The sequence below is a fragment of the Centropristis striata genome, chromosome 18 (assembly GCF_030273125.1).
Source record: "Centropristis striata isolate RG_2023a ecotype Rhode Island chromosome 18, C.striata_1.0, whole genome shotgun sequence".
Taxonomy (NCBI): domain Eukaryota; kingdom Metazoa; phylum Chordata; class Actinopteri; order Perciformes; family Serranidae; genus Centropristis; species Centropristis striata.
In genome coordinates, this window is record NC_081534.1 from 13,079,346 (window position 1) to 13,106,554 (window position 27,209).

The following is a 27,209-nucleotide window of genomic DNA, read 5'->3' on the forward strand; positions in this document are numbered from 1 at the left end:
TATGATGACATTTTACTCACAAATGTAAGTGATGACATCTTGGAAAGTGGAGGTGAAAAAGCTTCTTCTTTTCAATCTTTCTCTTTGTATTTACAAACTACCGCAACACAATGAATGCCTTTCAGGAAAGATTGTCCGAAAGTGTGGGCCATTATTCCCATTTGAATGATTATCATGTCTGAGGCCGTTCACAACATTCAGACGTTGCACGTTTCAAGCTGAACACACCCAGCCTTCATTATCTATGACAGGAATGATGGCCGAGACTGTAAAAATGGACACGATTGAGGTTTCTAAAAATACAGAAAAACATAAAAGCTTAAAAAAGTGACTTTTACTTGCAACTATAGGCTGTGTAAAATAACTGGACATAGCCTCTGGGGAAAAAGCCAAAGGCAGAGCAAGACATGGAGGAATAAAGGAGGAGAAATACAAAATTAGAAAACCAAGCGGCAACCTCCGGGTCTGAAAGATGTAGCCAATGCAAAAGTGCCTAATACCTGTATTCTTTAAAACAACCCGGAAGGGGCGACTACTACTTACTTTGATTTATTACCTCAGTGAACATTTCTTCTTAATGACTTTTTGGTCTTAATCGCTAGTTTACAGTCTTCTTTAATGCAGCATGATGGTTATTTCCAAAATTATGGTCCCATTTATAGTGCAGGGTATGCTTCAGGAGGTGGCTATCTTGTGATTGGCAATTTCTACATGTGTACATTTAAATACCTGTGATCCAGTGCTGGAATGTAACTAAGTCTATTTACTCAGGTACAGTACTTAAGTACACTTCTGAGGTATGTGTACTTAGTATTTTCATTTTATGTAACTTTATACTTCTACTTCACTACATTTTGAGGCAACATTTTACTTTTTACTCCACTACATTTAGCTGCCAGCTTTAGTTACTTTTCAGGTCAAATTTAACATAAAACATGACAAATTGAAAGTGTTAGACTTCTTTCTTCTAAATTAAACCTCACAACAGTATATAAGGTAGTTATGTAAACACTGCTTACATAAATGCATTAATACAATAATCTAATCTAAGTAAGCACTCTGAATCTGAGTGGGGTCATTCTGCATAATGAGTATTTTTTTCTTTTGATACTTTAAGTACATGTTAATGCTGATACTTTTGTACTTTTACATCAGTAAGTTCTGAATGCAGGACTTTTACTTGTAGTGGAGTAATTTCACAGTGTGTTATTTGACTTTTACTGAAGTAAGAGATCTGAATACTTTTTCCACCACTGCTGTGAACTTGTTTTCGTTTGTGTTTTTCGTCTCAGACCTTTGACCCCTTCACAATGCATTTGTTTTCAGTTCATGAAAGCAAATTTTAAAGATAGCTGCGGTTCAGATTGTATTGTCTGAAGGCAGTTTTTTTTGGGCCAAAATTAGCATTCCCAGTTAATATCAAAGTTAACGTGCGTTACGCATGCACCTTTCTCGCAACTTGCCTCTTTTTTACACATGGTCACTTCTGGCTCCAAAGAAAACAAGATGGCGACAGCCAAAATGCCAACCAGCAATACAAACAGTCCGACAAATGTACTCAACCAGTAAAAGACATCAGAATAAATGACTCTGGGCTATTTTAACTGTAATTAAGTGGAAAATCTGAAAAAAATCGTCACAGCTAGTGGCGACCACTGAGGTGTCTCCTCATGTTTTATAATTATCACTGGTTGGTGTTGTATGTTGGAACTCTTTTCTTGTCATATGGTTGACACAGCCCATGAGAATTTCTCACTTCAGGCTTCTTAACAACCTTCTTTGGATTGCCAAAAATAACAATTGACTTTGTGTCTTTTCCCGCACAAGAACAATAAGAACAATATCACAATAATACTCCGATCTAGATTGCCTGGCCCTTTAGAGTCTCCCCGAAGGGATTCAAAGTGGGCACTGCGATAATGATATTTTGTCTGACCCCGTTTCATGTTACGCCACATAAAAATTAAATCAAATAGAATTTCACAGAGTCTTCCCACAGAGCTGAGTAACAGGAGACAGTGTGGATGAGAAAAAGGTGTCTGGGAGAAGGAGAAGGTGTAATCAGATAAGCACCGGTGTGCTCTGTCTGTGAACGCAGTGGGAATAATTGAATCTGTTTGTAGGAATGAAGTCAGGCTGGCGTGTTGCTTTTTGACTGTGATGAAGCTGGAACAAATGTAACAGAGTTATTACAATGCGTCTGGCTGATATTTTCTTCAAGGGGAAATGTGTTTTAGACTTAAATATGTATTTAAACCCGGAGGGCTTGGAAGGTTACACTTTATTGTATCATCAATATCTCAACATGATATCCTCTGCATTTCTGTTCTGCAAATTCTTAGAATTTATACAGTAAGTGTGTGTGCGATCGACCTTGTGTGTCTTTATGCCGTGTCCTTCTATCTGCTAGGATTCAGGTCAGATTAACAGAGACAGAAGGATGCTCATAGAAAATGAAAACCACTTCTGCTCAGCTATTTTGGATATGTTTGTGTTTGAAGAGAGTACATTTGTGACAATTTGACCTTGTGTTTTGCATTATCTACTCTTTCTGCATAATATTTTTTTTATCAATTTCTTATCACAGGTTGTGTTATCTCCAGCACTTTAATTAATTTAATTTCACTTTAATGTTGTTTTTTTCTCCTCTCTTTTCTCACCCTTACATTATCTTACCTCCTCTCCTTGTTTACCTCCATCTGTTCCTCCTCCAGGTTACAGTCCAGCGTGGGACGTGTGCAGTCTGCTCGGTCAGTGTGAGGGCTACGCAGACCTGGAGGCCCGGCAGGAGCTTTTAGCCTTCTCTCTCACCCACTGTCCCCCTGACAACATCCACGGCCTGCTGGCTGCTTCCAGTGACCTACAGACTCAGGTCACTTTAGCTTTCATTATGATCCGACCAGTATGTCTTTGTAAAACTTCTGTTCATTCTTTAAAAATGTGTATTTTCTTGCTTCTTATAACTAGAGCTGGTACCAGTATTTTGTCAGTATCTTCAAATTTGAAAAAAGTTATGCAAAATAATAAGCTGAATAAACAATCGACCATAACGTGAGACCCAGTCAACAGTGGAACCATACTAATTACTAATTAGTAAAATTGTTATTTGAATGCTAAGCTCCTTAGTGTTGTCTAGCATAACAAACAATCCAAATCATCTGTAGTTATTACACTATATCCTGTTCTATGTGAACAAGGATTCTGATGATTGGCAATCAGATCATAGATGATCAATGATTAACGTTTTGAGTTAGCCCTGCTAGCTTCCAGAACTCATTAAGCATTTTGTTGTTTTTAGACACTTAAGAGATGCATCATTGTCTCAGCAGAAAGTCCACTGTGTTCTGCAGCCGCTATAACAAAGTGCCTACTGTTAAAGGCAGTATATATACAATTGGGACCAGAGTTTGCATTAGATTTTTCCATTGTCATTTTGATGGACAGGTTCATCGTCCATCCATCCATGTCTTTTCACCTTGTCAGCACAAATATTGTACTTTTTAAAGAAACTTTGGACACTCAGCTGCCATGACACTTTGCTATTGTATGCTACTAGTGGTAGTTAGCTGCAGTTTCAGCTGTTTATTAGCACTGCTGCTCCAGCTCCTGAGACAGTGTCCACAGTAACATAAATTGTTCACTGAATATCAGAACTGTGTATTCTGGCAGTCGGAGCAAATATTTACAATGTGTAAGCTGAAGCCAGCTGCATGTTTCAATGGTGCGAGTTAGCCCCGCCTCTATAATTTAGTAACGCCCCTTTCATAACTCCTAAACCATTGGTCATAGAGTCTGGCGGGATGCATTATTGGACCCAATAGAGAGTTGTTGGTCGGTTGGTGCACAAAAATTCCCCGACCCTTTGATGGCCACAGTTTTCACCCTAGGAGCCTGAAATTTGTCATGGACACGTTGATGCATGCACCTACATGGAACACATCTTCCTTTCACCATTGTGCTTTTTGCCTTTCAATTATACCAAATAACCACATTTCAATTCATCTATGTATCCAATAAGATTGTTCAGCTCAAATAGCAGGTCGTATAATAATATAACAAGTCTCGTCTCTTTTGTTTTTTCCTTCTTCCTCCCAATTTCTGTCCTCTAGGTTTTGTACCAGGCAGTTAACTATCAAATGGAGCCTGTAATTACTGAGAGTGGACGAGAGGCAGACGAGACAGACTCTGTAAAGGTTTGTGTGTGTTATTCTCCATATGTTTTTTTCTAAATGTTAATGTGCTCCCTCTTTGTCTGAGTTGTAGCCGTCTCTTCTGCTATTCCTGTGTGGGTGTGTCTCTGTGCTTTTGTTCGGTTTGTGTGTTTTCCTATTGCTCCATATTTGATGAGGTGTAAATCTAGTGTTAAGGTTGCTCAGCTCGCTTGGTTTATTTATGCCTCCCCTTCTCCTCCCCTTCAGCACCGCCAGCTTTATGATGCCTTGAGTGGGTGTTAATGTTTCATGACTTCCATTGCATCCCCTTTGTGTGTGGATAGGTGCTCATTTGAAACTGTCTGTTGTCATTTTATTGTTGTATTGATGTCCCTACTCCACACTCGTGGATATTTAAGTTTTAGATATATGTGTGTGTGTGTGAGTGTGTGCACTCTGGAGGTGCATTGTGTGTGTTTTTATCAAACATCTTCAGCGTATGTGTGTTTTGGTTCCTTTCATTCCCTGACCCTCAATCCCCTGCCAAATAAAGTATTGATGAAAGGCACTAAACGATTTGGCCCAGGCGCGCTGGCCCTCTAAATTTGGTTTTAAAATCCTTTTCAATTGTGCAGCAGCCGACATACCATGAAATCTGGTGGTGTGCTTTCAGACATACCCCAATAATGCAATTCACAGTACAATGCACCATTTGTTTGTTAATTTGCGTTGATTTAAAAAGGATATTTATCTTATCTATGTAAATCTTATCTGCATTTTTAAAATTTGTTTTTCAGTTGAATTATAGTCAAAGTTTAAAACAATCGGCTTTTAAAAAGACATTTTTTTTGTTGTTTTTTAATTTCACTAATTTTTTGCCACAATAAAGCAGCCCTAGTATTTATTTTATCTAACTCTGTGCCAGAGGGGAAAATAAGTAAATTATCTAAAATCTTGAACTTTTGCTTTATCAAACAAGCAATTGACTGAATGACTTAATGAAAATATCACAAGAGTTAAAAGAGTTCTCTGTATAATTAATCTGCCTAACACTAACAGCACTACACAATCTAGTGCTTGCTGTGTAACTTTTGGCCCCTTTTCTGTGCAAGTACTCACTGCCTGTCCTTCATGCAGGGCTGGGAGGTCTCTGTGCTGCCTGAACTGTGCATAATGTAATTCCCTTATGCAGTACACAAACAAACCAACAAACACAAAGAGCACTGCGCTTATTGAAGTGCTTCTCTGAAGTACCTAATAAAAAACAGAACACGACCATGTCTAATACCACACTGATACTCAAGAGTCCTCAGCTCCAAATTTGTCCTTTGGTCTAATATATCTTTACAGATGTAGCGATCAGAGAATTCCTCTGATGCTGCTTTTTCATTTGTAAGGAAAAGAAGTGTTCAAAGGTACTAATGCAGAATGATTTCAAGTAGACTCAGCTACTGCAGAGATATCAGAGCAACACACCAAAATAACGTGACTGTTTGTTGTCCACCCTGTCACTATTGTCACCTGCTTGGCCCCAGGCTTGCGCTCCCTCTGTGGGCTCCCCTGTGGGGACAGCAGGGGACCTGCTGCACAGGACTACAGCTAAGACTATGGAAGTGCTGACCACGACAGGACTGACCACCAAGGCTGTGCTGACCAAAGTCAGCGACCATCGCTGGTGGAAGGAATCACTCAACAAGCTCCGACCGCTGCAAGTAAGAGCACTTTTTCTTTTAATGCAATCTGTGGTGAAGCTGGAGGGAGATTTTTATTATGTCAGGGGTAATAAAGTGCCTAATGAAGTAACTGACCAACCAACTTGTGAAGTGTGTGTGTTTTCTTTAAGCCTTCGCGCCGGCAACAGCCATGGCTAGAGGCATTGTGGAGTCGGGTAGTCCGTAGCTCAACGCCTTGAGGGATTTAAATTTGGCACCAACGTCCATTTGGACTCAAGGATGAATTGACTAAAATTTGATGGTCAAAGGTCAAGATCACTATGACTTTACGTCTGTATCATTCTCATGATTATGATACCTCAAGAACGTCTCGGGAGTATTTCTTAAAATTTGGCACAAAAATAAAAGAAGTCAATTTGGACTCAAGGATGAATTGACTAGATTTTATTGATCAAAGGTCACTGCGACCAAACCTATGTTCCATTCTTGTGAGCGTGATATCTTACGAACACCTTCGGGGGGGAAAACTTCAAATTGGGCTACAAAAAAGTCAATTTGGATTAGATGATGAACTGATTAGATTTGGAGGTCAAAGGTCAAGGCCACAGTGACCTCACAAAATACATTTTGGGCCATTACTCAAAAATTCATCCAGTGATTATGACAAAATCTCACACAAATATCTAATGGGATAAAGTGATAAAATGATGACATTTTACATCAAAAAGATCAAAGGTTAACATTACTATAACATCACAATGTTCTGCAATAACTCCAAGACAGAAGGGGAAATTGTGATGATATTTCACATTCAGTCAAAACTGAATTAGTGACAAATATCTTTAGTGCCCACTGTGTTTATTGAACAGATCTTCTGTGCTGCCTGGGTGAAAATGTGTGTGAAGCCTTTTTTTTTTTGTAGCGTCTTTTTTGAAGCCTTGTCTTCTGTCATGGCTATATATGAGTCTGGGAAGCCATGGATTTAAACTGCAGCTGGGCTGGTTGGTGGGGGCACACATCCGCGAGGCAGTAATTCTTTGTGTTGTATTGACTTATGTGTGTTTATGAATACATAAACAGCAGTGTGTTGTAAAAAGCATGACCAAGCAACAACAATAACAGAGCAGTGACTGCAGATGTATTCACTTTATACTTGTTTTTAACTCCACTGGTGCACAGCATGTGTGTATTTAACTGTGTGTGCGCGTTAAAAGGCACAGTTGCATGCATGCTCCCATTTCTCACACACTCTTACTCACACACTTCATAGGCCTCTTCCAAAAAACAACCAATCAAGAGCCCATCTCTTGCATAATTAATTGGCCTGCCTGTTGAATATTTCAATATCTGGCGGTCGCCGGCGGCTGGACTGGCTCGGTGGTCGCCGGGCGGAGATTAATGGCGTCTCTGGTCTCAGCAGCGATTTGGGAGGGCGGCTCGTGGCTGCAAGAGTAAAAAAAAAAAAAAATGGAAGGGGATGTGAGCTGTGGGACAGAGAGAGATGACAGTGCTGTGAGCATGTTGTGAAAGTTTAATGATGTTTTGATGGCTCCTCAGGGTCACGGCGCAGGAGCGAGCAGTCAGGAAGGGGCGTGTGAGAACTCCAACCTGCAGCGTCAAGGCTGTAGCCCCTTTTATCAGGAACTCATTGATGATCCCTATGTGGACCTGGTGAGTGGCTGAAGACCGTGTGTGTCTCATGGCTCATTATTTTTTCTTCCTTGTTGTCCTTATTTCTCCTTTTCTTACCCCAGGCCACCTTCTACATTACAGCAAAAATGCCTGAGTAGGTTTATGACTTAAGGCATTGAATTAGATTTTTTCCTCCTATGACTTATACATTCCTTCGAAAACAGTGTTGGGACAAAATGAATATTGATTTCAGAATAAGTAGTTTTAATGCCAAAAGCAATTGGGAGTATTTTATAGGGAAAATATGATAAACTTTAGAAAGGTGGTACGATAACGGCAAAAAAATTGGAGAGGAGGTTAAAAAAACGCTAACATAAGAAGTGCTGTTTGTATTATATGGGAGGGAGGTGAATATCATAAAAGTCCAAAAGAAAAGGATGTCCACAGAGGGAGTTATGGAAGAAGAAAAGTAAGAAAAGGAGTAGTTTGACCTTTACGCCAAGGAAATGGTCGCCCTGGGCTATGACTGGGCTTTTTACTCAGAGACACAAATCATGTGGATAGCTAAAAGAGTGGACGCGATGGGGAAACAGAGAAGGCCGATACATCTCCTCTCATGACATTTTAATAGGCCTCTCCAAATCCCTTCCTCTGCTCCATCTCCAGCGTTCATCCATCTTCCATCATCCATCTACCAATAATGGCTCCCCACGTCCATCTGTCTATGAGCCGGCTGATCAATGGGATTGGTTTTTACCTTAACAGTTCCGATGAAGGAAGTGGGGAGGGAGGAGAGGCTGATTGAGAGAGAAAGAGAGACAAATGCAACAAGACAGAAAGATGGATCAGGTGAGAGCGACGGAGATAGACAGGAAGTGGGAGCAGTAGCTCTGGGGCCGACCAGAGCGCAAACTTCATTGTTCACCTCAGACTCTTGAGAAGTAACATCAACAAGAATCCTTTAAATTAATTATCAAAAGGGTTGGTCTTAAAAGGGGTTATTTAGCTCTGAAGTTCATTTGTTTACTCCATCTCTTGTCTGCGTGATCCCTGGGTATTAAGACGCTCAGTCACCTTCATCACATCTGTGTGTGCCTTTTTCTGATCTCCTCTCCCCAGTACTGGGATTCCCCCAGTACAAATGAAGTATTTATTCATCACTCTCTCTTCCCCCTTTTCTCTCTCAGAGTCAAGATGTGTATTCGTCCTACAAAGACGTGCCTCAGGAAAACTTTGCGGAGGTTTTGCTGAGGACAGGGAAACTGGCTGAGGCCAAAACTGAAGGAAAAACCCTGTTTCCTGCTACAGAGGGTGAGCATGCAGAAAAACATGACACACAGTTACGCAGTGCCTAAAAAAGTATTCTCACTCCTTGGCATTTTTCCGATTTTACCCCCCCAAAACAATACTTTGTAGAGCCACGTTTTTACAGCAATTACAGCTGCAAGTCTCATGGGGTATGTCTATAAGCTTGGCACGTCCAGCTACTGGCATTTTCGTCCAACTCTTCAGGGCAAAAAAACTACCCCAAGTCTTTCAAGTGATATGGATTTCGCTAGTTTGCAGCAATATTTCAATCAAATGACAGATTCTGAATTGGGTTGAGGTATGGGCCTTGACCAGAACATTCCAGACACTTAGATGTTTCCCCTGAAGCCAGTTGAGTGGAGCTTTAGCAGTGTTTCTAGCAGACTGAAACAGGTTTTGTTTTACTCAAAAATGTCCCCGTATTTAGAGCCATCCATCGTTTCTTCAATTCTAACCAGTTTCCTGGTCCTTGCTGATGATAAACACCCCACAGCACGATGCTTCCACCACCGTGCTTCATTGTGGGGATGGTGTTGGGTTTGCACCAGACGTGCTGTTTTCCTTAACTATCAGAAAGTTAACTTTCAGTCTCATCTCATCAGAGTACCTTCTTCCATATGTCTGGGGAGTATGTTTTGCTGAACTCTAACCATGTTTTCTTATTTTTTTTCCTTAAGCAATGGCTTTTTTTTCTGGCTACTCTTCTATAAAGCCCAGGTCTGTGGACTGTACAGCTTGTGCTTAATCCAATCTCCGCTGTGGAGCTTCAGGGTCATCTTTGATCTCTTTATTGCCTCTGATTAATAGCCTCCATGCCTGGTCTGTGAGTATTGGTGGCTGTCCCTCTTGGCAGGTTTATTGTGGTGGCGTATTCTTTCCATTTTGTAATAATGGATTTAATGGTGCTCAGTGGGATTTTCAAAGTTCCTGATATTTTTTTTTATAACCCAGCTCTGATCTGTTCTTCTCCCAAACTTTTCCCCAGACCTGTTTAGAGCGACCCTTGGTCTTCATGGTGCCCTTTGCATTAGTGGTGTTGCAGACATAATTGGTAACACCAGACCTTGTTTAGAGCTTCATAGGCGAGTTTATTTTCACTCAGGGAAAACGCTAAGCTGAATGCTTTTCTAAGGCACTGTAACTATGCAGATGGAGAAAGTATAGAGTGTCCTCTTTCTTGAAGAAAAATGACACCACCTGTGTTTTAATCCCAGATCGGTAGGCCCAGACTACTTTTAGAATCAGGCTGACTTTCTGCCAGGTCGGTTGTCATTTGATGCTCAGTTTGAGTCGGCTGTCGCACAGTTTGAGCTGCTCCACGGTCCGATTTCCCCACATGGTCGCTTTGAGAAAGTCTGTTATAGACTCTGAGTGAGATTCTTTTAAAATAATATTGGAGTAGTGTTTTACATGTTGTTGCCACTGAGACTGTGCTGTGATAGAAATAAAACTGAACTTTGCTGCAGAACAGACACACCATATTGTCTGCATCTTCCAGCCATCTGCGCGTCCATATTTTTCTTTTTTTTCTTCTTCGTCTTCGTCGTCGTGCTTTTTCTTCATAGTTGAATTGCACAATGTCAGGCTGTCTCTTTGTCAACGTTTTTTGAGGATTGTTTAAGTGTACTTTATTGTTGTGGAAAAATCAATTGAGAGGGGGTCCATGAGTTCCACTGATTTATCCTTACAGTGTGAGCACAGATGTGCAGAAACACTGATCAAAACAAGAAGCGAGTTTCTATTTGGGCAAATCAGGGCCGACTTAATATCCATCTAAAACTGTATCCACACTCATTTATTTTCATTTTTGAATAACTTTTAATTATTTGGCCTTTTTCCAGCTTTTGATAGTGTTAGAGATAGAGAGAGTGAAGGGGGCAGACAGAGGGGAAGATATGCAGGAAAGGACCCTGTGCCTATTTGAACCACGGCCTGCTCCGTTTCAAGTACTAAACCTTAATGGTATTTTTTTTAAGCAAGTAGAACATACAGTCCTTGCTACCCATGTTAGCTGTGTTTGTATGTAGTTTGAAGACCACTTGTCTGTCCTTCTAAAGAAATGTCTTATAATGTGTGACCCATGTCGCTGATCACCTGTGTGAAGTTCAACTAGAGTGATGCCGATACTGATTTTAGAGGGGAAATTACATTGATAACTGATACAATTATTTTTGAAGCTAGAATGAAAATATCATATTTTTTTGTGTGGATTTTGCACTGATTTTTCAACACTCCACAAATATACCCAGAGAGCTACTTTCTCAAACATAAAGCTTTATTAAATAATATTTAACATTATAATACATTATACAAACAATGTATTTAATTGTCAGCCAATTCTATGAATGATAACTGAGAAATTAAATAAAAATACACACCATTTCTAAATCATGCCAAGCACCATTTTCTGCATTATATACAGTCATGGAAAAAATGATTAGACCACCCTTGTTTTCTTCAGTTTCTTGTTAATTTTAATGCCTGGTACAACTAAATGTACATTTGTTTGGACAAATATAATGATAACAACAAAAACAGCTCACAAGAGTTTAATTTAAGAGCTGATATCTAGCCATTTTCTATGATTTTTCTTGATCATGATTTCGGTTATTAACAAGAAAACCATGGAAAATGGCTAGACATCAGCTCTTAAATTAAACTCTTAACAGCAATTTTTGTTGTTATTATATTTGTCCAAACAAATGTACCTTTAGTTGTACCAGGCATTAAAATGGACAAGAAATTGAAGAAAACCAGGGTGGTCTAATTTTTTTTCCATGACTGTATTGTGCAAAAAAAGTTTTCATAACGGCACATATTGGACAGTATATTCACTGATAGCAATATGCCTTTGATTGGCCAATATCGGCCAATAATATCTGTCAACCGATATATCTGTCGGGCTACCGTTCAAACCACAACCATTTCAGTATATCCAATTATAAGACAGACAGTTGGTGTAATGTTATCAGTAGAACAATCTGATGACTTTCAGGTCTGTGCAGATGCCATTAGTGAAGTGTGTTATTTGCAGAAAGCGCCCCCTGCCCCTTCACCCTGCCCTCTCTTCTCCTCATCCGTCTAGCCATGTGGTGAACTAGGGGACAATATGGGAAGAGCAGCCTCACATTGATTAATTAATGTATACCCACGCATCTCCCGGCAACAGTAAATAATGACACGTCACCGTGGCGATACCAGAGAGATAGCATCAAGTCAAAACATCAAGGCCAAGCTGCGTGATGGATCGCAGCTGCTCGCCAAAATCAATGCCACTACAAAAATAAAGAACAAATGCATGTGTGTGTCCGTGCGTGTGTTTGAATACTAATTACTGAAGAATGCAAGACACACACTTCGACCATGGAGTGCTAACGCGTAGATATGCATATACACACATCTCTCACACACATTCCACTGAACCTGAGCTCTCTCTTTCTTCTGCTGTCATTCAAATTAATATCTCTGTTCTTAAAAGTCACCTTCCCTTTGGAGCTGCCTCTGAGTGCGACGTGTCGGGAAAGAGAAAAGGCGGTCTGGACGGCGTCGCATCCGATAACAACCTTCGATTAATGACTCAGGTATCGGCCCGCTACGCCGGCTGTCCTCAAAAACAGACTAGGAGATGGCCTTTAAGAAAATAAATATATTGATTTTTCACCTGGTCCTAGATAAGCTGGTGGTAATTAATGTTGGCACAAGTAGAAAGTGACTCAATGGGATTGAGCTGAGTAAGGTGCAGAAACGGGGAGACGCACACACATAAAAACACACACAAACAAGCTGCCATTGGCCGCATGTTGACCAGGCCATAATCACTTGTTTTCACACTGCCTGCACAGGTGAAATAGTAATAAGTCACTGTCTCACCATCCTGCTAACAATGTGCCCGATTTAGCTGACACAGGAGCAGGAGTGTGTGTATGCATGTGCGGACACACACAAACACCGCTCTATGTGGTGTCTCTTTATCACTCGCGCTGTTTTCCTCTCTCCCTCACAAGCAGAAATACTGTATGCTTTTAAGTCAGGGTTATCTATTCTGTGTGTGTGCGTGTGTGTGTTTACCCCTCTGGTAATTCCTGTCCCGATGGTATCAGTAGCTTTAGAGAGGCGTGTAATCAGCTCATTCTGAGGTGTAGCTCATTGAAACCCGGGGGGTAGGAGAGGAGGGGAGTGAAAAACGAGAAAAGGAGGAGGGTGGGCACTCCGCTTAAGAGAGCTGTTATGGCTCTTTAAGCTGGCGCATCACTCCACCCCTGCTCACACATGCACAAACCCAACCTCCAACTGTACTGTGTGTGTGTGTGTGTGTGTGTGTGTGTCAGCTGTTGGCCCGTGTGCGCACACATGAATATTCGTGTGTGCATTTTGTTCTACAGTATGTGTCTCTCCCTTTGCACCCGCCTCTCTCCCAGTGTCCATGCTCCACTTTTCTCCACTCTGTCTGTTCCATTTTGTCTCAGGCTCTTATCACCAACACAGGCTTTTGTTCTCCTTGGGTCTAAGACTACAAAGTGATTCTGTCTGCTTCTGCCTCTCTCTGCTCACTCCCACTGTTTCCTCACAGAGAGTGAGTGAGTTAGTGCGTGATTAACTAAGGGAGTTTGTATGTTTACAGTGTTTGGCCTTCATCTACTTTTCATCATAACAGTCTCTGTGTGTGTGTGTGTGTGTTTGTGTGTGTGTGTGTGTGATTGTGAATCCTTGTGATTGCCTGTTGTGGCCTCGAGGCCCGCAGTTTGGGACAAAAGTCCATCCCAGTGCTCAGAGCTCCGTCTAGACTCTAAATCCCATCAGCCTTCGAGACACCAAAAACATGGGCTGTGTCCCAATTCCATATTACATGCTAACTTGAAGCCATTTCTAAGTATTTATTAGTCTCAAAAACATTTAAAAAGACGAACCCTAATCAGTCAGTATGCATACTAAAAATGTTTGATTGTTTGAGCTTGTTTTGAGTCGGTTGATTCTTACTCTTCTCCTGCAATGCAAAGTCAATAGAAAAGCACTTCACAGCTGCAGAACATTAAAACTCATTGCATATGGAGCTGACACAGCTTGAGGAAATGTTTGGATGATTGTAAAAGCAGTTTATGTCCTCTTTATGAAGTTTAATGCTTGGCAGTGCGTAACATAACTGGCAGTAGCATTCCAAAGTTTTAGTTTGATTCGTGTCCGTTGGCACACATTTTGTATCCTTTTCTGTTAGAACGTAACAGATAGGTGCATAAATTTAAATACACTATGACTGTAGAGAAACACAGCGGACATGACCTGCTCAGCCAGATCTTTAGTTCAAACCTGTGACTCAATATAAAGATAGACAAGTTAGACAACTCCACATCCTTCTACTGTAAAAAAATAAAATAAAAAAGAATCCAATATATCTTGCATATGGGCGCTGCCATCTTGCACTTGTGACATCATTTGGAGCCAGTGTTTGTGCAGCAGTGATCAGGGGGTGGAGCCACATAATCGAGGTCCCTCCCATATAACCACCTGATCAATCGCAATTCAGTCACAGCTGACAATCATGACACCCCAACCCCTTTTATATAGCATCAAATAATACTAAACTTTTGAGAAAATCAATACTTGATCATACAGCAGCGTCATAAGAACTATCTACAGTAAAACAACAAAAACAATCTTTGGGAAAAATGTAATTGTTTTTTAAATAAATTAGAATATCATTGAAAGTTTATTTATGTCAGTAATTTAATTCAAAAAGTGGAAATACCACATTATAAAGATCCATTTCACAGAATGAAAAATGTCATGTTTTGTTTTGTAATTTATTTAATTTCTTCTAATTATAATTATAATGATTATGGGTTATATTTAATCAAGACCTAAAATTCAGTGTCTCAAAAAAAATTTAATATTACAAAAGACCAATTAATGTTTAATATGGAAATGTTGGCCTCTGGAAAGTATGACCATCTATATGCACTCAATACTTGGTTGGTGCTATTTGACTTATACTACTGAAAATGGACTTTTCCATGATATTCTAATTTATTGAGATACACCTGTATATAGACTGTGGTTCAGACGGGCCAGTCAAAAGTAGTTATACATGATACTTTGGTATTCCTATAATCACACTCCTCTGCCTGTCTTTGCTGTCAATATGCATAGGCTAATTTAGCATTCAGGGGATTCCACTTTAGAGTGCACTTAGATGAAGTTTAGACTTATCTGAAGAGCACTTATTAGAAGTGGGCATGTACTTACTCTTTGAATAATGAAAACTCCCTGTGCAAGAAACCATACCCGTGCACATATGCATGTATGCGCACACATGCATGCATGTGCACACACACCCAACCAACGTTTGTACACAACATATGCAAACACGCACACAGACGGCCACACAATATCCCAGCGAGAAGATGGACAGAATCCCAGAACTCAGGGGGGATTTTTAATGACGCTTCTTGACTTTGTCTCCCCCTTTTCTTCTCATCTCCCTCTATTTTTACCTCCCCTCTCCATTGTCTGGCCCACAGAGAGGTGTGTTCTGACAGGCACTGTCGTCTGTATTCAACAAACGTGGGATGAAACTCGTCCAAGAGGGGAGGGTTGGTTGTTAATCCTCAGTGCTTTAGCTAAAGTCTTTTCTTCCCTCTCTCTCTCTCTCTCTCTCTCTCTCTCTCTCTCTCTCTCTCGCTTTCTCCATCCCTCCATGCTTTTCCAGTTTTGCTGCAGCTGGCCAACGATGCATTTCCCAGGGACATGATGCTGGCTCTGTCCTACTTACTGGCCCTGCCTCAGGTAGGTGGACACAAAATCACACACACAGAGCTTAATTTTAGACACAAGTACAAACACACTCTGGTAATATAAGTAGGATTGTATTTGAGTGGGATTCTAGCAACCATATCCTCTGCTGATCCCTTGTCTCTCCAGATTGTTTTAGACACTTTGTATCAGTGTGTCAAATCAAAGTCACACTTAAAAGGCACCAGAGTAATGTTAATAAATGACATAACAGCAGTTCATCAAAAGCCTGACATTGTGATGACCCAGATCGTTTGTCTTATAATAAACACTGTATCTCACATGGTTTCATTTCTACCTCAAGTCACTCAGCTTTCACACGTGCTATGAACATCCCCACATTGTGTTATGTATCCCCTGCTCATCTAGTCTCATCTCTGGAGTTGATATCTCATAAAGCCTGTTTACACTTGGTTTTAAAATGCGCCTTGTGCGATTGGATCACAAGTGGTCAGCGCTATGATCGAAAAAATGGAGATGAGCAGTGTTGTGCTAGGTTGAGTTGCAAGTGAAACCAGATGTCTAATCTCGATTTGAGCAGAAGATTCAGTCCAAAGAAAATTTGACGACTTATTGTAACCGGCAGTGTTGCCACAGTTACCTTGAAAAAGTAATCCGATTACTGATTACTGATTACTCCTTTAAAAAGTAACTTAGTTACTTTACTGATTACTTGATTTTAAAAGTAACTAAGTTAGATTACAAGTTACTTTATTAGTTACACTCAGCAGCTGCCGACAACAACCCCTCGCCACCTCAACATAAAAATGACAACCAGTTTTAAATTGCCAATACTCATTTTATTGGAAGTGTATTTTTAACAGTAACGTACAAACTTAAAAACAATTTCCTGAAAAAAATACATGTTTTTATAAAAAATAAAATAAAGACAGTCTTTCTTGACTTCACTTAAAAACAAATACTCTTTTTTAAATAAAAAATAAAATAAAGACAGTCTTTCTTGACTTTACTTAAAAATAAATACTCTCTTTTTTTAAAATAAAAAATAAAATAAAGACAGTCTTTCTTGACTTTACTTAAAAATAAATACTTTTTAAAATAAAAAAAACCTTAATATTCTCATCTTTAACTGACACAAAGTCAAAATAGTGACTGTACTTCCACCGAGTAAATGCGCATCTCTCTCTCCCCTCCATGGTTGTTAACGTTCGTGTCGCAGTGTTGCCTGGTGACAGCGAGATTTTCCAGCCAAAACCTCATCAAAAACCGCGAGAATGCACAAAAAACCGCCCAAAATAGTTTTGCCTTGTTTCTCATGTACACAGTGAACTAGAACGGCCAAGACAGTCTCACAGACCGTTTGGGTTTTTCTTTTATAAATAACTTCATTTACATTAAAACTACATGTCTCTCAGTCGGCGACTTTTCCTAAATATATGTGTTTGATGGTTTCTGAAGCTTACAACTTATATATAATAATATATTAAAATGAAACAAACTCTGAGCATTTATACCCCGGACTGCCAATAGCGATCATATTGACTGCTGCATATAAACGGCAGTTATAGACCACTTTGTCCAGCTGTGCTGTGTGAATCGCAAGAGAGAAAGAGATGAGATACCGGGCGCGTACGGGCAAAAACTGAAGGAGGAGGATCGGATGGTGGCTCAGGTAGCGATGAGGAAACTGTCACTGTAAGCTGCACACCTGTCAGCTGCACACCTGTAAGCAGCTGTGCTCCATGCAGACATTTCTCAAACTTTATTTTGTAGGCTAAGGACAGACTAGATCATGATTGTGTTGGATATAAAGCGCCATATAGTCATCCTTACTGATTGACTTAACGTAGCCTGAAGGTAGTGGGAGTGTCTGTTGTGAGTTTAGGGGTCACGTCAGCCAGAGCTGTAGTGTGTGTGTGAGTGAATGAGTGAGTGAGACTGCTGCCTGCTGAACAGAGGGTCGCAGAAAAAGGATCTGAAGTGCCCGTGTTTCGGCTTCAAAAACCCACAGAACTGATCCGAAAACAGCCCAATTTTATCCACCCACCCAAACCCATTTTTACCCGCAAAATAGATTGCAAAACCGCCGATCGACGTCGCTCCCCGAGTCGCAAGAAGAAAGCAAATATATCGTTTTACTAAGGAAAATGACAAAAAATAGTAACGCACACAGTGACTTGGATAAGTAACTTTAATCTGATTACTGGTTTGGAAATAGTAACGCGTTAGATTACTCGTTACTGAAAAAAGTGGTCATATTAGAGTAACGCGTTACTAATTAACGCGTTACCGGCATCACTGGTAACCGGGCCATTTACGAGGGTCTTGCTAGCAAGATAGCAACTAGCGACTCAAGTTGTTGTTGTTATCTGAGGTAATAAATGTGCGCAGGGCAATTTCAACTTCTAGCTGAAGTGGTATAGGTAATAATGGAATCTGGTCACAAGTGGTCAGCTGGACACCCTTGGAGACGCATGATACACACGGGTGTAAACGCAGCTGTGTCTCATCAGGCCACTTGTGATCCGATCGCCCAAGATGCAGTTTAAAACCAAGTTCAAACAGATTCATGGATATTTCCAAGAGAGCTTGTTGATTCCACTCAGATCAGCCTGACTTACAGACAAACTGACCGAGTTCTGCATGGTTTGACATAATAAACACAGTTTGGTCTATGAATTTTTGACTTATTGTTTTGATATTTTACTGTTTCTTTTTGGAGATTTTGAACCAAACTGTGTTTTTTTTAATATATTTCAGTTGATTCGGTATTGGAATCAAGGATGTGGAGTTGAATTTTTAAAAAACTTTTCCCTCTTACCACCAGCATACTAACTTATTCATATTTTCCATCCATCTTTTCAGGTACTTGATGCCAACAGGTGTTTTGAGAAACAATGTCACTCTGCCTTGTCGCTCCAGCTGGCTGCATACTACTACTCCGTGCAGATCTACTCCCGCCTCATACCTTGCTTCAAGGACAAGAACCACACTCTCTACCAGGTAGGCATGGAATATCAATGATGTGTGTGGGTGGGTGTTTGAATGGAGGCGTTTTTTAGTGTGCTAAGGTGGGAGGTTTCAGTCTTCATGCTCCTTATAATTGCCACTATGAAAATGGCATGAATGATGCTTGAGAGAAAATTCTGTGCATGAAATGTATTTTTTTTAACCCAAAATGCTTTGAGGCCCCAACACAAATTCATAGATAAATTAAACATGACCAAACCAACATAAAAGGAAGATATAATAAAATAGAGACAACAAACAGCAGGCCTTTGTCACACAGATTGAAAAGTTAAAGCTGTGGCTTCAACAGTAGATCCAAAAGATTGATGTGCTTTTGAGCAGATGTGTTTTGAAGAACTTATAAGAAACCTGAGAGGTTTTAGCTGATTCGCAGCCAGGGAGCACCACGGCAGAAAGCTGTGTCACCCATGGTCAAAGTCTGTTACAGGGTTGCTGGAGGAAGTAGCAGAGTGAAAGCAGGCAGGTGGGTGTGTATGGCTTTATCAAGATCACAGCGTTTAAGTTTAAAAAGTCAATGCCAGAGTGACCAGGAATGATGTGTCCTTTAACGAGACATCTGTCGTCCCTTTCATACATGCGCTGCAACCCTGAACTCTAGACTTTCGGAGAAGCTGTATGTGAAAGGCAAATGTCTGAGTCAGTGGACATTAAATGGACTTTACTCTGCAAGATCCTCAGTACAAAGTCTGTGTAATGTCCGTTTGAGCCTGTATGTGAATAGAGTAAGTTGTCAGGAGAATTTACAGCAAGCAAATGTAGATGATTTTCCTGTCATGCGAATGGTGCAAAACCATAGACTGTAAATAAATAATGGTCGTAGTCATTGTGACGTTACCAATTGGTTTGTGGACTGCCCGTTGGAAGCATCGAGTTCAGTGTTACATCTTGTGTCGCCATCTTGTTTCCAATACGGGGAGCAGACCAAATACATGTATAACTTAATTGACATGTTGCTGTGGATAGGCATTGTTCTGCTTCTCTCCTGATGACGGCTCGCCTTGTTAGCCACCTGTCAATCGAAGGTAGCCACACCCCAAATCAAACAATTCTTTATCATCTATTTTCTTCTAAATGGGGCCATTATTTGAACTATTAACATCAAATTGTCTTGAAGATTTTTTTTACTAGCGATTAAGACCATAGTGTTGTCCTAAAAAATGTTTTTCGGAGGTAATAAATCAAGTGAGAAGTTTTCTCATTTTGCATTGAAATTAATGGACAGAAATGTTTTTGCAGCCACACTGCTGAAATTTTCGGTAGAATGCAGCCTAGGGCACTTCCTGGTTTGCCTCCCTGCTCAGACCCGGAGGTTGCCGCCTGTACAAAACTGAAAGAATACAAATACAAAGATCTGAACCAACTTCAACATTCATATTAGAAATGGCTTTTATTACAAAGAATATGCACTGTTTAGGTTGTAAACTTGTAAAGGGCCTCTGCACACAATAGTGAAGAGGTGAGCAACTCAATGATACTTTTTATTTTTAACTACTGCTTTAAACATTTTATCTACATCAAGTAATGACAAAAGAGTTTTTAATTATGGCACTAGAGATAAAATTTCCATATGGGAGAACTACATTTTTTTTAGCTGTTTTAATTCATTATGGAACCAGCAGTCATGTTCAGCTTAATGGAAACATAAGTCAGTGTATCATCTGCGTAGTGCTGAACCGCAGCCCACACTGACATAAAAAAAGACTCAAACTTTTAATTTTATTGAGGAGATAAAGCAGTACAATGTCACCAATCTATTAACATCTCTTTACATCTTAAATGACATGAAAGTACGTTTAATAAACTTAACCCTTAACATGTATTTTCCTTAAATATTTGCTTTTAAATAGCAAAAAGGTTGAAGTAACCCTATTCCATATTATCTGAAAGTACCAAATTCACAGACATTAACCAATATGTTTATCATTTTCTTTTCTGCTTTACAATGACATACAATATAGTAAGGAGCTTTGGAAACTTCTCCACGAGAATTAAAATAAAGTTGTAAGGATTTAAAAAGTGTTTTTCTGCACACCATGACTTTGCTCTGACAAGTGGGACAGTTTGATGGAAAAGGTTACAGCTACAAAGAATCAGAAAGTGGCATCTTTGTATGCGGCGCTCATCTTTATCTGTTATTGTGTTTACAATACATTTTAATCAGCTTTCTGGGGGATTCAAAAGATCAAACACCATTTGGCTTCATTGATGGAGAGCATTGTTTGTGGCAGAGTGGGAACACAAAAAGCTTTACAGTGATGTAAGAGGCAAAAAATCTGAAAACAATCAGACATCATAATGGAACAAACTGTGATAATAACGCCCAGGTTGAAAATAACTATAATTATCCTTTTACTCATCAGCATAGTAATCCACTTACTTATGCTTTAATCCAAGCCAGCCTTGAAATGTGTGTCTATGCTAATGTTTGCGAATGCACATGTGTCTGTGCGTTTGTGTTAATATATGTGTGTTAAATTGATTTTATTTCCCCAGATGTCTTAATTATAGCAGCCAGACATTTTTGCATAATTCACTGGCTCTTAGACTCTTTGGATTATATTCAATTTGACCGTGTGTAAATTCTAAATTTAATATACTGGTCGGATGTTGTGCTGCACTAATGTTACATGTTATTTTGTGAAAAGGTGCATCTACAGTCATGGAAAAAAATTATTAGACCACCCATTTTCTTGACAATAACCAAAATTGTTGTCAAGAAAACCATGGAAAATGGCTAGATATCAGTGTAATGCCCGTGAATGTAATAATGCCCACAAATGTAATAAACCACAAACGTATTAAAAATCTGCAGTTTTTAATGCAATAATCCCACAAATGTAATACATTTCCCACAAATTAATAACTATTACATTTGCAGGAACTTATTACGTTTGTGGGGAAGTGAAAATCTTCAACTTTCAGTATTGTAATAAGTTCCCACAAATGTAATAATGCAATGAATAATGGTCGTTGCGGTTGTTGTTGTTTGTTTGCAAATACACACACTACTTATACTGACCTTGGGTGCAAAATCCAGCTGCTGGCTCTCCGCTCTGCTAGCAAACAACGGACCAACTATTGAAAGTTGAAGATTTTCACTGTTACGTTTGTAGTAGGCAGCAGCTATTACGTTTGTGGAAAATGATGTATTATGTTTGTGGGATTACTGCATTAAAAGCTGCAGATTTTTGTTACGTTTATGGTTTATTCCGTGTGTGGGCATTATTACATTTGCGGGCATTAAATATCAGCTCTTAAATTAAACTTTTATGAGCTATTTTTGTTGTTATCATTATATTTCTCAGAACAAATGTACCTTTAGTTGTACCAGGCATTAAAATGAACAAGATTTGAAGAAAGCAATGGTCTAATAATTTTTTTTCACGAGAGTATAAGTTACTTTATATCTCACAAAGCAGACAAGACAAAAAACAAGAGTTCAGAATATACAAGTGGGAAGCTTAAGAAGAAGAGAGTGGCAGCAAAAGAGTGGCGGCAGCGGTGTCGGGGTTGATGGGTGGAGAATAAGAGAAGAAATGGTTCTGACCTTTTCCTTGAGTGGACTGTGGCTCTCATGGGTTTTAGCCCAGGTGGAAGGAGGGGAGGTAAAATGTTGAAATAAAAGAACAGAAGAGGGAAAGAGGCCAGCAGAAGAAGTGGATAAGTGTGTCCCAGTTGACATTCAAGGTCAGGGCCGTGCGTGGAAACACGCTCGCGCACTACCACCCACACATCAACAAGTTACACTCAACACAGCATGCTCATCCCGCACACATCCCCCCTGCAACCTAATGGCAGTAATCACTCCCCAACCTCCTGCCTAAAGTGAAGTTCAAGTCCATTAACTTAAAACATATACAGCTTTTCCTCCTCTGCTCTACACTTTAGCAGTAGTACCTTCATTTTTAGCTCATTTCTTCTTTATCTGTCATTTCCTTTTGAGCTTTTTCTCTCTTTAGTGTGCTCTACCAGAGTGTGTGCTTGTTATCGTTGTGTTCCAGGTCTTGCCTTCACTCAGCTCTTATTGATGAGGTAGTGGCAACTTTTACTCTGATAGAAGCAAGAGGGAAGAAAACCTTTCAACCCTTCCACCCTTGTATCTTTCTCCACATTCACCATCTTTTTTTTATTTTATTTTTTTTACTCGATTTCTTTTTCTCCTCCTGCCCAAGTGTGCTCCCTATGTTTCCTTCTCCTATTACCTTATTTTTTTCTCTGTCAGTTTAATGAATTGCTTTGTTGGCATGACAGGTCTGTTGTTATGTGTCTCCACGCAGCTTCTTTCTGTCCACATTATGTTGCTCTCTCTGCTATCGTCTTTCCTTCTACACTGTTGAGATTCCTTTTCCCCCCATAGGCCTGTCTCGTGCTTGTCAAATCTCGGGCCTCTCCATCCACAATGCTATCTTTACTGTGCATACTTTATACAGTTCTCTTGTGCTTTCTTTAGCTCTCTCGCCTTCTCTTATCTTTTAAGGGCACACATTGTACGCCGTGTGATATTTAATTTCAGATATATATGACAGGGTGCGTGTATCAAAATTTCTTACACGTGCTTGCTTTGCAATGCAAATGAGGTCGGTGGTGGAGAAAAACAACCACAAGCATGTGTTTCTATAGTTTCTCTACATGTAGCATTGTTGGTCTGCACGCGTCTGATTGTGCGCTGTTTGTATGTTAGTGTGCGTTGAAGTGTTGGATCTGTTTGCGTGTGACAGCGGGTGTCGTATTTGTGTGTGCATGTGTGTCTGTGTGTTGCGGTGTGTCAAGCTGTCTCCGAGTGTTTCCCACTCTCCAGTTGAAGAGCAGTAACACTGTGTCTCAATAACTCTCACGCTCTTTCAGTTCTCTTGTCACTATCACATAATTTCATACCCAAGCAATAAGACACCAAACACTCGAGACACTGAAGTCATTCAGTTGCAAATAGGGAACAGAACTCTCTGAGGGTTGACTCGAGGTGTTTGATGTGTTTTAAAGCCTCAATCAACAGCCTGTTTTCTCACCATTCTGTAGATATAAAGGTTTCGGAGCCGCCGCTGCCTGCAAAGAAAACGAAAGTTAAGAAAAAAATTAAATTAGCTGTACATACGGACCATGTTGCATAGCAGTAAAACACACAATTTAAACAATAAAAAACAAAACCAGCATCACATAAAATGCTCATTACGTGTTATAAAAATCACATTAAACATACATACAGTACGTATTTATAAATGTAACATATAATAAGACTAAAAAAAGCATCATGCTGCTCTGACTCATGCATCATATAGATGAATATATGTACCTTTAGGAAGGATTTACCAATGCAGCAATCATGCTGTTTTTACCTACTCTAATCAGCACATACATTCATACATAAGGTGCGGCAGGAAACATGAATCATGAGGTAACCACGAAGGGTTGAAACAGATTAAGAGAAACCCAAACTGTGTATTTTCAGCACGCTTGATGGAATTAAATGCACACAAAAAATTCTGTGCAAAGAGGAGTTATTTCTGATATTCACATTTGGTTCTGTTTCATCCTTTCTGATGCAGGATTCATAGAACCGTAGTTACATTCGTTTTACCTACAAATGAAGTAGTTTAGAACCAGTGTTCTCAGCCTCGAGGTTAGGACCCTCAAGGGTTCACAAGATAGATCCGTGGGGTCTCCAAACGGGTTAAACTTTCAGGTTTCCTCCAATCTTCGCTTTTTTCACATAAATTATTAAAAAATTGTATTTGACTTCTGCTTAATCATATAAAGACAGAGTTTGACAAATATGAAGGGTTATGAGTAAACAGATTAAGGACGCTGAAGGAATTAATTCTGCTGCATAAAATTGTTTTTCAAGGCTTTATTTAATCTAATTTTACTCATGAGTCACTTGCTGGATAATTTTACAAAATGAAACAATCTGAGAAGAAAAAACAAAATTTACAAAATGACACTGCAAACATGGAGAAATAGTGTGAACCACTGGTTTAGATAATCTGCAAAAACTGTTTAGCTCTTTGCGACTTGCCTGATCTTTTGACTGCTTTTTTCTCGAGACATTTTAGTAATGTCGCAACATTTCCAGACCTCAGTAATACTTTTTTGAGTACAAAAAAACATGGCCAAAACTATTACGAACCAAGTCGTAATAAATTGAAAATGATGTTCTAATTTAAAATTCTGTCATTCTTTTTTTCTTCTACCTCTCCTCCCGCTTCACCTTAATCCCTTAAATGCTATTTAAATATATTCCCAAATATGCACCCAGAACATTTACCAAAATTGGTGGTTAACTTGAGGCTGATTCAGTCACACTTAGCATATTTATTCAGACTGTGGGAAAATAAGCCAGTGTTCCTAGAGTCGCTCTAATATCTCTCAGCTCTCACACCATTACATTAATACTTTAGTCCTGAGGTGACGCTTGTTCGCCCATGTGTGTTATTTAATTTTGTAGCTTTTTTTAAAAATCAAGTAAACTATTGTCCTTTCAGTCATGTTAGGTTTTTGCGTATCACAGAGGACGACAACAAACATCTCTCGATTCTGTTGTCCACTATTGACTTTCAAGGTCTTTAACTGTTACTTTCCCATCCGATTACGGCTCCCAGGCATGACGGAGCAGCACCAGGCTCAATGACACGGATGCTGGGTTTCCATTATTCCCCAAGGCATAATGAGCCGATTTCCACTTGCTCGCTCTGGAAGTTTTCATTACACCGACTAAAGTGCTCGTTTGCGAAATAGAAGCGCTCTTTACCGTAATTGTTCTGCTGGTGGTGTTTACACGATATTCCACAATAGCCCGTGTTTATGTAAGTGTTCAGGTCTGTTTACCTGTACTTGTCAATGTTTCAATGTGTGAGTGTGTGTGTGTGCGCGCTTAGCATAATTGTGGCTGTGAATGTGCAGCCACTGTGCAGCAATGTGCTGAGTAAAGAGATTGAGATTTTTCACTCAACCATTCGTCTTCGCCTGCAGCCGCCATTCTCTCACCGAGTATTGATCACTCACACTCTTGGTGCACACACACACAAACATACATTTAAAGCACACACAATGGCTCCATAGGCACACGGGGCATGACCGTAGAGTACATCATGCAGAAAAACTGCTTAGCACTGTAGACATCTCATTACGACATTTCCTATTTTTAATAAAAGCCCACAAATTCTAGTTAGGTGCTTTTAGTTCATATACTCAGATGGAGTCAGTGAATTGGAAAGAATACTTTCACCTTCTATTAAGTTTATAAATGTTTTTTTTTTATTCTACCTGAAAGTAATCTAAACAGTGCGGACAGAGTGTTGAGTTTTTCAAACTGGAGAAATAAAGCCAGGACACTCACCAGACAGAAATTGAAATAGGAACAAAGATGAAAGTGTTTCCATAATAATATCAAGATCACTTAATAAAACAGCACTTTGCTTACATCTAGTGACATTATGCATTGCCTGCGGTCATTGCAGATGTTCTTTTCCATGTTTTTTTAAATTCATGGCCGCAACGGGATTAAAGCTGCCGGGTGCTGACCTTGGATGTGGCGGACCACTGCGCCAACTCCCTGTTGTTGAATTGACTGGAATAATGAGTTAGACTGAATGACTTCCCCATCATAGGAAAGCACCGCAAACTCATGGCTTCGCTCGCCTCTTTTTGTACAAATTGTGCACTTGTACAAATTGCACCCTTGAACCACAATCATTAGCAGTCTATATTTTACCCTTGGGAGCCCTGTAGTGCAGAGTAGCTGCAGAAAGGGCCCTATTAGACAAATATGCACTCTTATGCACTGTTGCAGATGACTAGGAAGGTTTAAAACTACACAGTCTCTAAACCTTTGATTAGATGCACTGAGCAGAGCTTGCTAAGTTACTCCTGCTCCTTTTCGCTTGTGTCTTTGCAGTCTTTTTGGCAGGCTTGTATCTCGCTTGTGATCAGTCCCCTTCATGGTGTATTATGACCCACAGTGCAGCCGAGCTTGTTTATTGAGTGATTATTCTTTTAAAATCAGTGCCTGGTTTCTCTCCCCCGTGAATTCCTCCTAATTATGTGCACATAGTGTATACACCATTTGCAGAATTAGTGCTAATGAGGCCACTGACTGTATAGCTAAATGTTAGGCATGACATAAACATAACTCATTAAGATCATTACGAGCTAACACTCTAGAGTGGGAAGGCATGTCTATTTCTTTGTAACCTCTATGCGATCCTTACCACACAAAGACAGAAAACTTGGCTGTATATATGTGCGTGTGCCAATAGTGATGTGATGATAACACACTGAGAAAATAAAATATGTTTACCCTTCAACACACAAACCCCATAGGGGTATGCTTGTTCTAAATGAAAACTAATGGACTGTTTTTTGACTATTACAACGAGTTTGACTTTAGTATCAGACTTCTTACATTGTTGGACAGCCAAACTGATGTAAAGAAGGGGGGAACTACTAGAAACGCTCTAGGATTGACAATGTCACTCGGCTCGTCTGTTGGTCCACTTTTGTTCAGCTTGAAATATCCCGTCTGTCTGTACCAAATGTCATGGTCCTCAGAGGATTACTGCTAATGACTTTGTTGCTTGCCTGATCTTTTAGCCAGCAACCATGTGATTGACATTTTTGGTTCTAAGTGAAATATGAAGTGATGGTGTGGTGTTCTGCTGCTGTAGCCCATCTG

The 27,209-nt window shown here is 39.8% G+C and overlaps 1 protein-coding gene across 1 annotated transcript in view; it reads left to right on the forward strand.

The window, feature by feature from the left end:
* The window catches only part of nbas (NBAS subunit of NRZ tethering complex), a 216,237-nt gene that overhangs the window by 95,279 nt on the left and 93,749 nt on the right, over positions 1 to 27,209 (forward strand). Inside the window, exons 35-41 of the mRNA XM_059355813.1 lie at positions 2,715 to 2,872; positions 4,110 to 4,193; positions 5,687 to 5,863; positions 7,382 to 7,495; positions 8,644 to 8,767; positions 15,468 to 15,544; positions 18,377 to 18,514. Of these exons, the coding sequence (XP_059211796.1) occupies positions 2,715 to 2,872; positions 4,110 to 4,193; positions 5,687 to 5,863; positions 7,382 to 7,495; positions 8,644 to 8,767; positions 15,468 to 15,544; positions 18,377 to 18,514 (872 nt within the window). The remainder of the gene's footprint in view (positions 1 to 2,714; positions 2,873 to 4,109; positions 4,194 to 5,686; positions 5,864 to 7,381; positions 7,496 to 8,643; positions 8,768 to 15,467; positions 15,545 to 18,376; positions 18,515 to 27,209) is intronic.